Source organism: Dicentrarchus labrax, unplaced genomic scaffold (assembly GCF_905237075.1).
Source record: "Dicentrarchus labrax unplaced genomic scaffold, dlabrax2021, whole genome shotgun sequence".
NCBI classification, from domain to species: Eukaryota; Metazoa; Chordata; class Actinopteri; family Moronidae; genus Dicentrarchus; species Dicentrarchus labrax.
Genome location: NW_026136706.1, coordinates 14523904 through 14537158, shown reverse-complemented (window position 1 = coordinate 14537158; position 13255 = coordinate 14523904). Strand labels below are relative to the sequence as shown.

Here is a 13255-nt window from a genome sequence, read left to right as displayed (position 1 = left end):
GCATAGACCCACTGTACTTCACCCCACCCCCTGCCACCCCCCTTCCCGTCCCTAACCTCACCCCCACCCCCTCCACGACTCTATAACATGCATGACTTAACAGTTAATTCATTTGATCTTGCCCTCATCCTTTTACCAGGAGAAGATCAAGCGCATTCAGCAAATTCGTATGGAGAAAGAACTCCGTGCACAGCAAATTCTCGAGGTTTGTCCTGAAAGTTATTGCAGAAACATTCTAAAACACTTCCTTTCTGCTGTTGATAGGATTTTTTAAAAACCCAACCAAAGGCTATTCCTAAATTATGTGGTCCCACTTTTCGTCACATCTAGTGAGTACATGTGACTAATGCTTAATTGGTTTTTTGCAAAAGTGCCATTGAATATGAAAATCTCCTCAGACCGTGATGGAGCTTAATACAAAATACAGTATTTCATTAAGTAAGAGGTGGCCCAGAGTTTACCATGGCTAGGTGAAATACCTATTTTGCATTCCCTCACTAATAGAAGCTGTGAAATATTTTAGCTTTTATAAATCAAATTTCAGTTGACACGCTTGGCAAGCGGCTCTTAACAGGATTTTGTTGGGGCTATAATTACTGATAGAAATTTTGCTTAATTTATTCTCACTGCCTGCTGGTGTTTCATAATAACTACAGCCAATTTGACTTTCAGTGTTAATAGGAGGAAATAATCATCTCATTGCTCAAGATTTCAGTATGTTAGATTTGATATTATCAGTGAGCCACTGGCTCTATTTAGCTTTCTATGGAATATTTTCTATTGACAACATTAACAGATAAACAAAAAAAACAACAATTTAACAAACACATATCAAACGTATACATAATATTAAGTACAACACTTAATTAATATTTATTTTACAAAACAAATGTCACTTCACTTCACTTGATGATTTTAATTAAGAAAATGATCTTCCAAATCAACTGTTTATTCACTGAAAGCTTCCTTGTGGTGTATGTACTCTGTGTGTTTAATCGTACATCAGTTGCTTCTGTTATATGACTTGAAAACATCTGCTTTTCATGTTTTTCAGGCGAAAAGAAGGAAAAAAGAAGAAGCAGCCAATGCCAAAATATTGGAGGCTGAGAAGCGAAATAAGGTGAGTAAGATGACATTCAGGAACAAAGTGTTGCTTCTGGTTAGATCATCACTACATCTACCTATAAAAAGTTTTCACATTAACTCAACCAAGTCTAGAAGTCCTGTAACTTTATCATGCTGTTCTATATGAGGAGGCCAGACATTTGTGTGTATGTGTGAGTACTATAATTGAGGTCATCTTTTTTTTCTTAAAGGAGAAGGAGATGCGCAGACTTCAAGCTGTCATACTGAAGCACCAGGTAGGTATTTTGTCCACGACCACATTATAACAAAACCATTCTTACCCTGTGCTTAAGCTGAATGTCCTGGAGATTGTTGCTAACTGATGATCATTTGTACTAGCCCAATTGAATTATTTTGTACAATATATCCTGTCAAATTATGCTTTGGGATTCTTGGGTGTGTTTTTATTTCAGCTTACCGTAGACCTTCTTTTTTTACAGCAGCCATTTTGACATGAAATAGTAGGGTAAACACAGGAGTTACATATGATACCAATTAAGGTTCTGTTCTATGCAGGTCAAACAGAGGCTGTTGTGCGTGTTTTAGTTCGGTATAATTGGTAACACCTGTGTTTACCCTACTATCTCATGTCATAATGGCTGCTGTGAAAAAGTTCTGTTGGTTGGATTTTTTCTTGCATTGATTTTCTTGTGTGATTTTTCTATTTCTTAATACTTTGCCAACTCTTTCTACCAGGAGTTGGAGAGGCATAGACTAGATATGGTATGGGTATGTTTGTTTCTGTACATTTAACACCATATTGTGAACGTGTCGTGATAAATGGTTGCCATCATAGCAATGCGTAAAGTGTAGCGTTGGCTGCAGTCATACTACATCCTTTCGCATGGCTTTTCCAGAACAGTGCACTGCAAACGTCTGTGCTATTTGTCTTTCAGAGAAAACACATCCATTATCTGCCCGATATGATCAAAAAATGCCTTAGCTGCACAGAAAATGTAACAGGATGCAAAGCACTCTGATAGACTGAAAGAACATTGTTTTTGTTTTGAATTGATTAAATTTAGGCACTCAAAATCCTTTTACTCTGCAACATGTGAGCCAACTTTCTAATTCATTCTATCATCAAGTCAATATATAGTTTGTATTCTTGCCAGTGATTTACACCACTGAGTTAATGGAAACAAAATTCTTATTTTTTAATTTATTAATTTTCATCAGTTGAGATTTAAAGGTCCAGTTTGTAACATTTAGGATGATCCATCGGCAGAAATAAATATATTATTCATTTGTTTTCATTAGTGTATAATCACCTGAATATAGGAATCAGTGTGTTTTCATTACCTTAGAATGAGCCGTCTGTATCTACAGAGGGAGCGGGTCCTCTTCTGTGGACTGCGCCATGTTGAACTACAGTACAGTCCAATTTCTACAGTAGCCCAGAAGGGACAGACACTGGCTGTAAATAGGGCCATTCACATTTTTTTGCGAGTTTTGCGGCCACCATAGTTTCTCCTACACAGGCCTGTTTTTATTCCCAGGTCATCTAATGGAGACATGAGCGGTGTTCAGTTAGTTGGAATTTGCTAGATGCCTCTAAATCCTACACACTGGTCCTTTAAATGTTTTACCATGGTTGTTCATTTGCGTCATTATTCTCACTAAATATATCTTAACTGTAAGGGAGGCAATGATAGCACAGATTAAGTTAAAGTATAATAAGTTAAATGTACTCTCAGGGATGTCTTGATAGTTTCATACTACCTTGTCCATCAATTGATTATTAATTCAGTGTTTTGCTTATCCCTGTAACACTTAATATTTGCTGCTTGTAGTTCTCAAACTCTTGGCCTGTACCTTCCAGTCTGCCGCTTGCCAACATGCTCGGATTAATAATTGCTGTTTCTAACTTTGAGCTTTTGTTTTGTGTATGCATCACTACCTGCAATATAGCTTTTTGTCTGTCACTGTGTTCCATTTGGTTTAACTGTTATGTGTTTTTCAAGTTTAACTAGAGTACGATTTGCAACATTTTTATTGTGTGATGATTGTGACAAATGGTGATTCCGTGTTTCTTCTTCTACTGTGCATGGCATGGGGTTCATACTGTGTATTGCACATATGAGCCCGTTTCTCATCCAACTGTTAATAGAATAGAAACTTATGTGTCTGTTCTTTGCCAGGAGAGGGAAAGACGCAGGCAGCACATGATGCTCATGAAGGCTGTGGAGGCCCGTAAGAAGGCAGAGGTAGGTAACGCCTTATGTGCTCAAGTTCTTTTGTTATTCATGTGCTACACTGTGTTATTGTGTTTTCTTTTCCTTAGTAATTTCATGTGAATGTGCTGTAGTCTGTAGTGGTGGGATATGATAAGACAGTAGTCTGTAGCGATGTCAATTACACTTTGTCTTTTCTTGGCTGTAGGAGAAAGAGCGTCTGAAGAAAGAGAAGAAGGATGAGAAACGGTTAAACAAGGAGAGGAAACTGGAGCTTAGAAGACTGGAACTGGAAAAAGCAAAGGAGCTTAAGAAGCCAAATGAAGACATGTGTTTAGCAGATCATAAGGTATTCACACACTGTGGAGCTGCTGGCAGATGATAATGAGAGTCCGTGTATGTCACCATGGATAGCCTCCATCTGTGGAGTAGATGTGTGTGGAAAGATTGGATTTTCCAGCAGCACAGGTTTTTTTGACATGGAAATCAATCAGTATAATCACTGTAGGAGCTATAGGCATGGAGATTAGAAATGCTTTTGACAAATTAATGGTTTCATTGTTTCACTATCAGATCTACCAAAATAGATGCATAATATCACTGAAAGCATCTGGAATTGATTAAAAAGAAAGCAGGTGTAGGTCAAAATACTGCCACCAAGTGGCTACTGATGCCATAACGCCAACCAGAGTATTACTGACCAGATACATGTAATCAAATAATTCTGGGCTTTATTCATAAAACAATTTTAACAGGACAAAACAATTAATACCAGCACTGTAAGAAACTCTAGAAAATGTAAGGTAACAGTGACAAAATAGGTAAAACTTTGATAGATTATGATATTGTTCTCTATTACATTGTTATTATTGGGCTCTATTACGACTAATAGTACAATTATTGCTTTGGCAAGGCAAGTTTATAGGACAAATCAAACAGCAGAATAAACATTACACTGCAGCCTCTGTGCAGTGAAATAGTCCAAGGTTTAACTTAATAAAATGCAGTGACAAAGTCTTAAACCCTGATTGAAAAAAAGAACTGATGGTTGGAGGAGATCACATGTTTTCTGCGAGTTTGTTCTGGATATGTGGAGCATACAAACATAATGCTGCTTCTCCATATATAGTTTTAACTCTGGGGACGATAAGTAGACCTATCCCAGACCATCTGAGAGGTCTGGGCAGTTCATATTGGAGAGGCAGATTAGAAATGTATTTTGAACCTAAAACAGGGACAACAAGAATATTTTTAAATCAATTAATTTCTAAGTCCTGCAGACATAAGTCCTTTAATTCTTAATTAGCTCTTAAGGTGATAGGATGCTGATTTTGTGATTGTCTTTAATATATATTATTTGTGTACAGGGACTAGATAAAAAAATTTGAGTGATGATAAATATAATCATCTCTATAATAATGATGTTATAATGGTTTGTATTTTTCTGCAGCCACTTCCAGAGTTGTCCCGGATCTCTGGTCTGGTCTTACCAGGAAGTACCTTCTCTGACTGCCTAATGGTGCTGCAGTTTCTTCGCAGCTTTGGGAAAGTCCTGAAGTTAGACCTAAATCCCCACATGCTTAACTTAAGTGACCTTCAAGAGGGGTTGCTCAACATAGGAGACAGTATGGGCAAGGTGCAGGACCTGCTGGTGAGCATGCTCTCTGCAGCTGTGTGTGATCCTGGAATACCTGCAGGTCACAAGGTGAGAGTCTGTCAGTGCACAGTTGTTGAATTGTAAAGGGTTCCTGTACTTTTAATTTACATGTGTATATGTGCACACATATGAGTACAAGACCACACCTGCTACTTTTATGTGCCCATAAAATGTATTGATTCGGAGGTAACTATTGCACAAATAGGCAGCACCTTTTACTGCTTCATTTATTGATTTCCACTGCTTCTGTAACAAATATTCAGGCACTGTCTAACTAAACAAAGAGTCTGTTTAGGAGGGTATCAGTGTTCAGGGCTGTTATTACACATATACATTTAAACCCTGCTTTTAATTCATTCCCTAAGGCTATTTGTCCATGCTGTGCTGCTGATTGTATGTGGTTTTACATGACATTACATATTACACACACAGGCATTGAGGGGGGTGTGCATACAAGGATAAGAGATAGCAAGAGTGTCAACTAAAACATCAATCATAGTTTCATAATAACCCCACAGCACTCAACATACTTTACTTAACAAAGAGGCAATTGCTAAAAAGGACAGTGTTTTAGCAGACTCTGTGTGCTGTTATGGGCTTTTAACTTGGTGAAATAATGAAGCATTTGTTTGTTCATCATTTTTGAAACACTCTATTTCTATCAGAATAAGACCGCCTTGGGGGACCACCTAACTAATGTGGGGATCAACCGAGACAATGTGTCTGAAATCCTGCAAATCTACATGAAGGGTCACTGTGAGCACACAGAGCTGGCTGCTCTGGCCCTCAGTCTGAGGACCAAGGACTTTCAGGCCCACAGCCCTTCACAGAAAGCCTCCATGCTAGCATTCCTGGTTAATGAGCTCTGCTGCAGTAAGGCTGTGATTAGGTGAGGTGTCTTTGTCTTTATTACAAATAAAGCTAAATGTTAATAGACTATTCATAGTAAACTAAACGAAAACCATGAATAACTTTCTGGGATTTTAAGGCTCTGATACGTTTGTGTTAAATAAATCATTGGTGACCTGTGAAAATGATTCAGTGCACTGTATAAACAAGTGTTCCTTATGTGCCTGAAGCAAACAAGTTAATCTCTGTGCCTGAGAGTGGAAGGTATTGGCGTGTTTTATTCATGGAGGCTTCAATTTTAATGGAATAACAGAAGTATCAAAGGGAATACGACAAACTGTGGCCTGATGGACAGTTTCACAAGGTTGCATCAAACTACGGGTCATCAATTTTTCATTAGTACTAGAAACACTGTGAAACACATCTGGTGCACAGTGTGGTCCAAACACATCATGTTCTTGTTATTATACATAAAGGTCACAAAATTGTCTTTCAATGTTGTCTGATACTTTGCAGTGAGATCGACAAAAACATAGATCACATGACCAACCTGAGGAAGGATAAGTGGGTTGTCGAGGGGAAGCTTCGCAAGTGAGTATTTGCATCATCTATGCTGTTCTTGGAAGATTCTGTGCTTGTGTTTGAACATTTTGTGTTAGTGAAGTAGATGACGATGCTGAAACAATCTGGATTACTCAGCCAGCCTGAATTGCACATGAACATGTACTCTCCAATCTGACTGTCCATTTTTGTCTTCCAAGACTGAGGAGCATCCATGCCAAGAAGACAGGGAAGAGGGACAGCAGTGCAGGAGGAGAGGACAACCACACCTTTGTCATCCCCACCGCCAGAAACAAATGCAAGAGGAAAGAAGGAGACAGTGAGGAAGACGAGGATGAGGATGATGACAGTGAAGACCAAGGAGATGATGACGATGAGGAGGAAGAAGATTTGGTGGGAAAAAAGGGAAAGAAAGCAGAAATATGTGAAGAAGAGGTCAGTGACACCATGATGCTTTTACTGGAACCAGTTGCTAAATCAGTGTTTGTTATAATAAATGTCAGCCTCACACTAATGAGATCTTTTCATCTAGGATGACAGTGTACACTCGGCCAGCATGGAGGAGCTGGAGAAACAAATAGAGAAAACATACAAGGTAAGTTAAACCCTATGAGATACTACTTGTTTTTCTCAGGTTGAGCTCATGAATCAATTTAATCGCTATATTTTCTGTCTCTTTAGCAACAGAGTCAGATCAGACAGAAGTTATTTGACTCATCTCAGTCACTGCGCTCCATGATAATTGGACAGGATCGCTACAAGAGACGTTACTGGGTCCTTCCACAGTGTGGCGGCATCTTTGTGGAAGGCATGGAGAGTGGTGAAGGTGCAAACCAAAACTGATAGCTCAGATTTAATTCACTTGTGTACTGTACTACTACCTACAGGATAGAAATGTTAATGTGTTTTTTGTGCACTTTGCCTGAGCTGACTTACCTGTTTATGCTGACACAGGTTTTGAAGAGGTGGAGAGAGAGAAGAAAAGACAGAGGACTGCCCAAGTGATCAGAGTAAAAGAAGAGCAGCTAGAGGAGACAATGAAGCCAGTGGTCTCCAGCCCGACACAGAGCACAGATGGTGATATAACCACACCAGAGAGCCAGCAGGACAAAGACAGTCTCAATCTCTTCCTCCAAAAACCTGGCTCCTTCTCTAAGCTTAGCAAACTGCTTGAAGTGGCCAAAATGGCTCAAGATTCAGATATCAATTCTCACAACAGTCATTCTGCTAAAGTCGCTACCACTGCTTCTTATCCCACATATCCCACCTCTCAGACAGCCACTCCTCAACAGGGACTGATAGATAAAACAGATACTTCAGTACCATCTCTGCTCAAAAGCAGTCCCTGGATAACCTGCAGCCCTCAGTCGATCCTTCACGACGACCAGCTCAAGATAATGACAGAAAAGAGCAACCAGTGGTTTAGCCTCTTTCCTCGCTCTCCTTGTGACGAGTCCTCAGTCACCTCTGGCTCAAGCCCTCCAGCCTCCTCCTCTCCTCTGCAGACCATCAGCACCAAATCCCCCTCCTCCCTCTCCCCTAATCCCCTTGCTTCAGCCAGCTCCAGCGCTCCTGCTGGGATCAATAACATGCATCTGTCTGTCCTTCAGGTTGGTGGATAACAATAATGCTATCTTCCATCTCAGTCACAATTATTTCAGATCACGTTGTGCTTTTGTTAGAACACTGACACATGTTGTAAGTATTGTTCCGCATTACATGACCATATTTCCGGTGTTACAAACGCATCAGCACGGGAGAGCTGCGTTGGAAAAGTTGCACACATTTAATTGCTATCACTATGTCGCCTTATACATTATGCATGTGGTAGTGAAAAAGAATGTTTTTTGAACTGTGTGTATTTTCCCTCTCAGCAAGTAAAGTCTGGCATTCATCAGAGCAGATTGACACTGTGTGACATGTCCAGCGCAGTGGCAAGTCCCAGCCTGCCCTTCTCTGGTGCTTCTCTACCCCCCATGCTGGATCTGGTCTCCCAGCATGCAGAGGGTAACAGGAACAAGGTCTTCTTCCTGGCAAATAACAACTATGCCAACAAGAGTGAGACCCCAGAGCCCTTGAGTGACAAGTCCGCTTGTGGCTCATCCCCTGCTGCGGAGGTGGCCAAGACCCAGGACTACCCTACTCCTCAGCCTATCCCCGAGGGTAAGAATGGCCTACTGCCAGTGCGCACAAGTGGAATATGCTGCACTAAAGACATTCACTGCCCAGACAGCAGTGGAGTACATGCTGTGATGGCTGTCAGTCAGTTGTACAATTTCTCTGTGTTGCTTAAATTAAACAATTATGTGACAATAGTTTTTAAATATGTGCATGTGTGTGTTGGCAGAGATGCTGTGTGGCTGGTGGAGAATGTCAGACATGGAGGAACTGCACCGTCTGGTCAATGCCCTCAATAGCCGAGGCATCAGAGAGAAGGTCTTGCAGAAACAGATACAAAAGCATATGGAGTACATGACCCAGCTCTGCACTAACAGCAACGATGGTTAGTCCACATTCCTCCGCTGTTAACAGACAGCAGTGTTACACAAGTATTGTTATGTGACCTTTCGTCGTGTGCCACTTGGTTGCGATGAAATTAAATATGAGCTTTCAGTAGATGGCAGTTTGCTATAATTTTTGTATGTATCTGTGGTGGCAGCGATTGATGTGGCAGAGTTAGAGAAGCAGGAGGTGAGTGAGGAAACAGTGGAGAGTTGGTGCGTCGAGGAGCAGGCCATGGAGGTGGACATTAGCCTGCTGCAGCAGGTCGAGCATCTGGAAAGGAAAGTCATCTCTGCCAGCCTCCAGGTCAAGGTACAGGCAAACGGGCATCCCACTCTTTCATCTACTCTTTAATTCAGTAACATATGCTTGGATGCGCTCCTGTGTGCTCACTTTGTCTTATGTCAAATACTGTGTTGCGATGAGTCGATGACCATATTTCACGATGTCTTCCTCAGGGCTGGATGCATCCTGAGCCCCAGTCAGAGAGGGAGGATCTGGTCTATCATGAGCACAAGCTCTTCTCTTATTCTGCTCCAGAGAAGAAAGGACAGAGAGAAACCAGCCAGGAGGAACTTCCTGGCTCTGTGGTGCGGCGGCCCAACAATCCCCTCGATATAGCTGTCATCAGGCTGGCAGAGCTGGAAAGGAACATCGAGCGAAGGTATCTAAAGAGACCCTTAAGTGCAACCTTTCAGATCGGACTGGATAATGTCATGTCACGTGTATGTGTTCCGTCTCCAACCTCTAGTGGTGAAGGGAAAGGGAGATTATTAACCTCAGAATTTGCTGCTTCTTAAAGTCTCTCCAGTTAAAGATTGTTTCCACCTTTACTTGTTTTTTTCACTGGCTGATATTGGTTGTTAATGGCATTGTCAGTCAGTAATGTTACAGACTGTATGTGTGATTGCTGTACGGTTATACTGCAGTCTCACTTTCTGTGACCTCAAAGCAGTGAGGAGGAAGTGGCTCCGGGGATGAGGTTGTGGCGTAAAGCCCTCGGTGATGTCCGCAGCTCAGCTCAGCTGTCACTCTGCCTTCAGCAGCTGCAGAAATCCATTGTTTGGGAACGATCCATCATGAAAGTGGTTAGTAACTCCTAATTACTCTCTCATAATCACAGATTTGTGTATGTTTTATAATACATACATTTAAACACCAATTCGTAGCTCACTCTGAAAATGTCCCTCATTATGAAGATCATTCTTTCAGACTGCATTGCTTCTCGTTCCTTTCCATAAAAACTACAGTATAAACCATTAGCTTGCTCAATTTATTTGATCCTTTCAAAATACACAAGACTCTTGAAAAGAATCAAGGATAACACAATAAATCCACACAGCCTGTGTTCCTTAAAGGAGGGTTGTTGTTGTTGTTGTTATGCAAAAGGTGAAAGAAAGGAAAGTTGTGTTAGCAGCATCAATTTACAATACATCATTACCAGGCAACAACCACATCACATAATAGCACAATCAGCAACAAATCAGCATCATTCACTATCTCTGGCAGCAAAGAAGCGCATAAATCACTAGTTTTTACAGCGATGTATCTCAGTTTGAATTCATAAATACATATATTTGGTGTTTTCAGCACTGCCAGCTCTGTCAAAAGGGGGATAATGAAGAGCTGCTCTTACTCTGTGATGGCTGTGACAAAGGCTGCCACACATACTGCCATAAACCCAAGATCACTACAGTACCTGATGGCGACTGGTTTTGTCTCACTTGTGTAGCGAAGGTACACCAGCATGCCCAGTGTTTATTCACAGAGCTTAGACACAAAAGTCCACTATTACAGTAGATCTAAGGAGACGCACCCCATGTAATTGTCAAATGATAAAGCAGTGACATTAATTTGATTGGAATATGATGTATGTTTTGTTTTGTGCGGCTCTACACCAGCTTTCTTTGTGTTCTGTTTTAGGAAAGTGGTCATTCCCCCCGGAGCAGGAGGCAACAGAGCCGAACAGCTGGAGGAGGGAAGAAAGGCAGTGAGGTAAAACGAAATAGTAAGCCATCTGCGGTAGGAGAGCTCATCAAAGAAGAGGCTGCCAGCAGCAACAGCGTGCCAAAGAAAGGTACCAAGGAGTTCAAGAAGAGGAAAGGAGACGACAGCCCACCCGGCTCCCAGGCCAGGCATGACAGCCCTGCCTCCTGTGCAAAAAAAGCCAAATCGGCCAAAGACAGCAACACGAATGGGCTGGCGATGTGCCGGTACGCAGACAGAACAGCATTTACTTTAACCCTCATTTTTAAAATCAGTACATTTTTAATGAGCTCCTGTGATACATGTACAAGACGGTCATCCTTGTGCAGTCAAAACATCCATTTTATTTCATGTTCTTTCATATCTGCTACTACTTACACTTGCTACTGGTTCTTTCCAGAGTGCTGCTGGCTGAACTGGAAGCCCATCAGGACGCTTGGCCCTTCCTCACACCGGTCAACCACAAAGCTGTCCCCGGGTACAGGAAAGTCATCAAGAAGCCCATGGATTTCTCCACCATCAGAGAAAAGCTCACCAACAACCAGTATGTTTGTGTCACTGTCGCAGTATCTTTTTTTCACATGGATTTTATGTCCATGTACTTTTACGTATTTCACAATTTACATAAATTAAAAGTTAACACCTTTCCTAATAATTACAGGTACTCAAATTTGGAAACTTTCATCATTGACGTCAATCTGGTTTTTGAGAACTGTGAAAGATTTAACGAAGACGACTCAGAAATCGGACGAGCCGGCCACAGAATGAGGAGCTTTTTTGACAAACGATGGACTGAACTGCTGAAATAAAATAAAAATAAATTCCAGTGTGGACTTTCTGCGCTACTCTCTACATATCAGACTTCATCTTTAGTGTCTGAGGCCTTCTCTTCACCTGTGACACTAAATCAATACACAGTTATAATCACACTGATGTGCAATGGATGTGAAAGGACACATTTTCGTGCAGAGAAAAGACACTTCATGGATTAATATCTTAAAGTGCAATATTGTTTTCTTTATCAAAATGCACTGACTCTTGGACTCAATATTGTATTTGGGAAACAAGGATTTCCACTGTAGATAGGTCATTGGCTTTTGTTTTTTTATCAACAGTACTTCAGCTTAGTGTATATGTGTGTATTTATTTTCTGATGTATTTATGTTACAGTCAGTCTTTAGTAAGAAAAAGCAGGAAATGGCACACAGCTTTAAAAAAAATAAAATCTAAATATTGTTTTATGAATTACTGAACAAGCCAATCAAAACAAAAAAATTGTTTACAGCTTTTTTGACAATAGGGTGCCAGCAGTACTACTGTTCATCAACATTTCTGGGTTTAATTGTGTGAAATACAAAGAGGTATCACTGTCACTATTTACAAGTCCTGTTTCTAACATGTACAGAGTGTACAGTACACAAAGTACAATCTTGTTAAAAATATTACTAATGCATAAGGATGATTGTAGCACTTCATATGTCTCATACTGTATTTTGCCTGTGCTGAATATCCACTCAAAACACTGCGGTCTCCTCAGTATTGTAGTGCCTGACCTCTGACCTCTAAACAGCCTGTGGAGGAGTGTGTGTTTTTGTATTTTCAGTGTGTGTACTGTATGTGTGTCCTGCACAAATATACTGTAGGAAAAACCCCCTCACACAAAATGTAAAACTCTTTAGAGCTTTTCTTCTGAAAAGAATTGATGTGGTGCATATAGTGTGTTTCATCTCCAAGCATTTCCTTCAGCCAGAGTCTTGTCAGACATCCCGTGGACAGACGTGAAACCTGCACTGGGTTTTAATCCAGCTGGGAATCAGACTGTGTCATGGTCCACCAGCGGCGTCTCAAGACAGCTGAAGTCAGAAGACTTGAAGTAACTGTATTTTATTATGAATATTGTGAAATGAGTAGCAACTTTTGTGGGAATATTATTTTTGAATAGTGGGTGTGTGGCACAGATAAAATAAACCTGTTTTTTTTTTTTCAAAATAACACTGTTAGGTCCTCATTATCACTTTGTTTAACACTAAAATAAAATGGCACAAGATTTACTTTTACATAGAAAACACCATCAACAAATAAAACATGAAGCATTGTTACAGATATACAGTTACAGTCAAAAGTCTGGATACATTTTCTCATTAAAGTGAATGTGGAACTGTATCCAGACTGCCTCTGACTGGTGCTGTGTAGTCAGAATGAACTCCACCTCTTTTAACTACAACATAAAATGCTGCTTTAACATTAATTTGAGGATAATTAGGTATAATCCATTAAAATATAACACTATTATGGGTACTTTTACTTTTGAACTTGATAATACTTGAGTAGTGCTTTGGTGTTATTATTTTAGAGCCAATTAAAATAAATACATATAAATAATTGTATCCGACTGTTAAGT

At 40.4% G+C, this 13255-nt stretch overlaps 1 protein-coding gene across 8 annotated transcripts in view; it reads left to right on the top strand.

The window, feature by feature from the left end:
- The window catches only part of LOC127365830 (bromodomain adjacent to zinc finger domain protein 2B), a 49694-nt gene extending 36848 nt beyond the window's left edge, over nt 1-12846 (top strand). For 3 of the 8 annotated variants that reach the window (XM_051404337.1, XM_051404342.1, XM_051404338.1), the window contains 22 exons: nt 140-205; nt 1055-1120; nt 1317-1361; nt 1822-1854; nt 3267-3332; nt 3508-3648; nt 4750-5004; nt 5622-5845; nt 6322-6396; nt 6567-6801; nt 6899-6961; nt 7048-7192; nt 7321-7976; nt 8241-8529; nt 8714-8869; nt 9026-9180; nt 9327-9532; nt 9821-9956; nt 10459-10605; nt 10792-11081; nt 11255-11398; nt 11516-12846. In XM_051404337.1, the coding sequence (XP_051260297.1) occupies nt 140-205; nt 1055-1120; nt 1317-1361; nt 1822-1854; nt 3267-3332; nt 3508-3648; nt 4750-5004; nt 5622-5845; nt 6322-6396; nt 6567-6801; nt 6899-6961; nt 7048-7192; nt 7321-7976; nt 8241-8529; nt 8714-8869; nt 9026-9180; nt 9327-9532; nt 9821-9956; nt 10459-10605; nt 10792-11081; nt 11255-11398; nt 11516-11663 (3741 nt within the window). In that variant the 3' untranslated portion in view covers nt 11664-12846. The remainder of the gene's footprint in view (nt 1-139; nt 206-1054; nt 1121-1316; nt 1362-1821; nt 1855-3266; nt 3333-3507; nt 3649-4749; nt 5005-5621; nt 5846-6321; nt 6397-6566; nt 6802-6898; nt 6962-7047; nt 7193-7320; nt 7977-8240; nt 8530-8713; nt 8870-9025; nt 9181-9326; nt 9533-9820; nt 9957-10458; nt 10606-10791; nt 11082-11254; nt 11399-11515) is intronic. The other 5 variants (XM_051404339.1, XM_051404343.1, XM_051404340.1 and 2 more) reach the window with 4 other exon arrangements.
- Nucleotides 12847-13255: the final 409 nt, after the last annotated feature.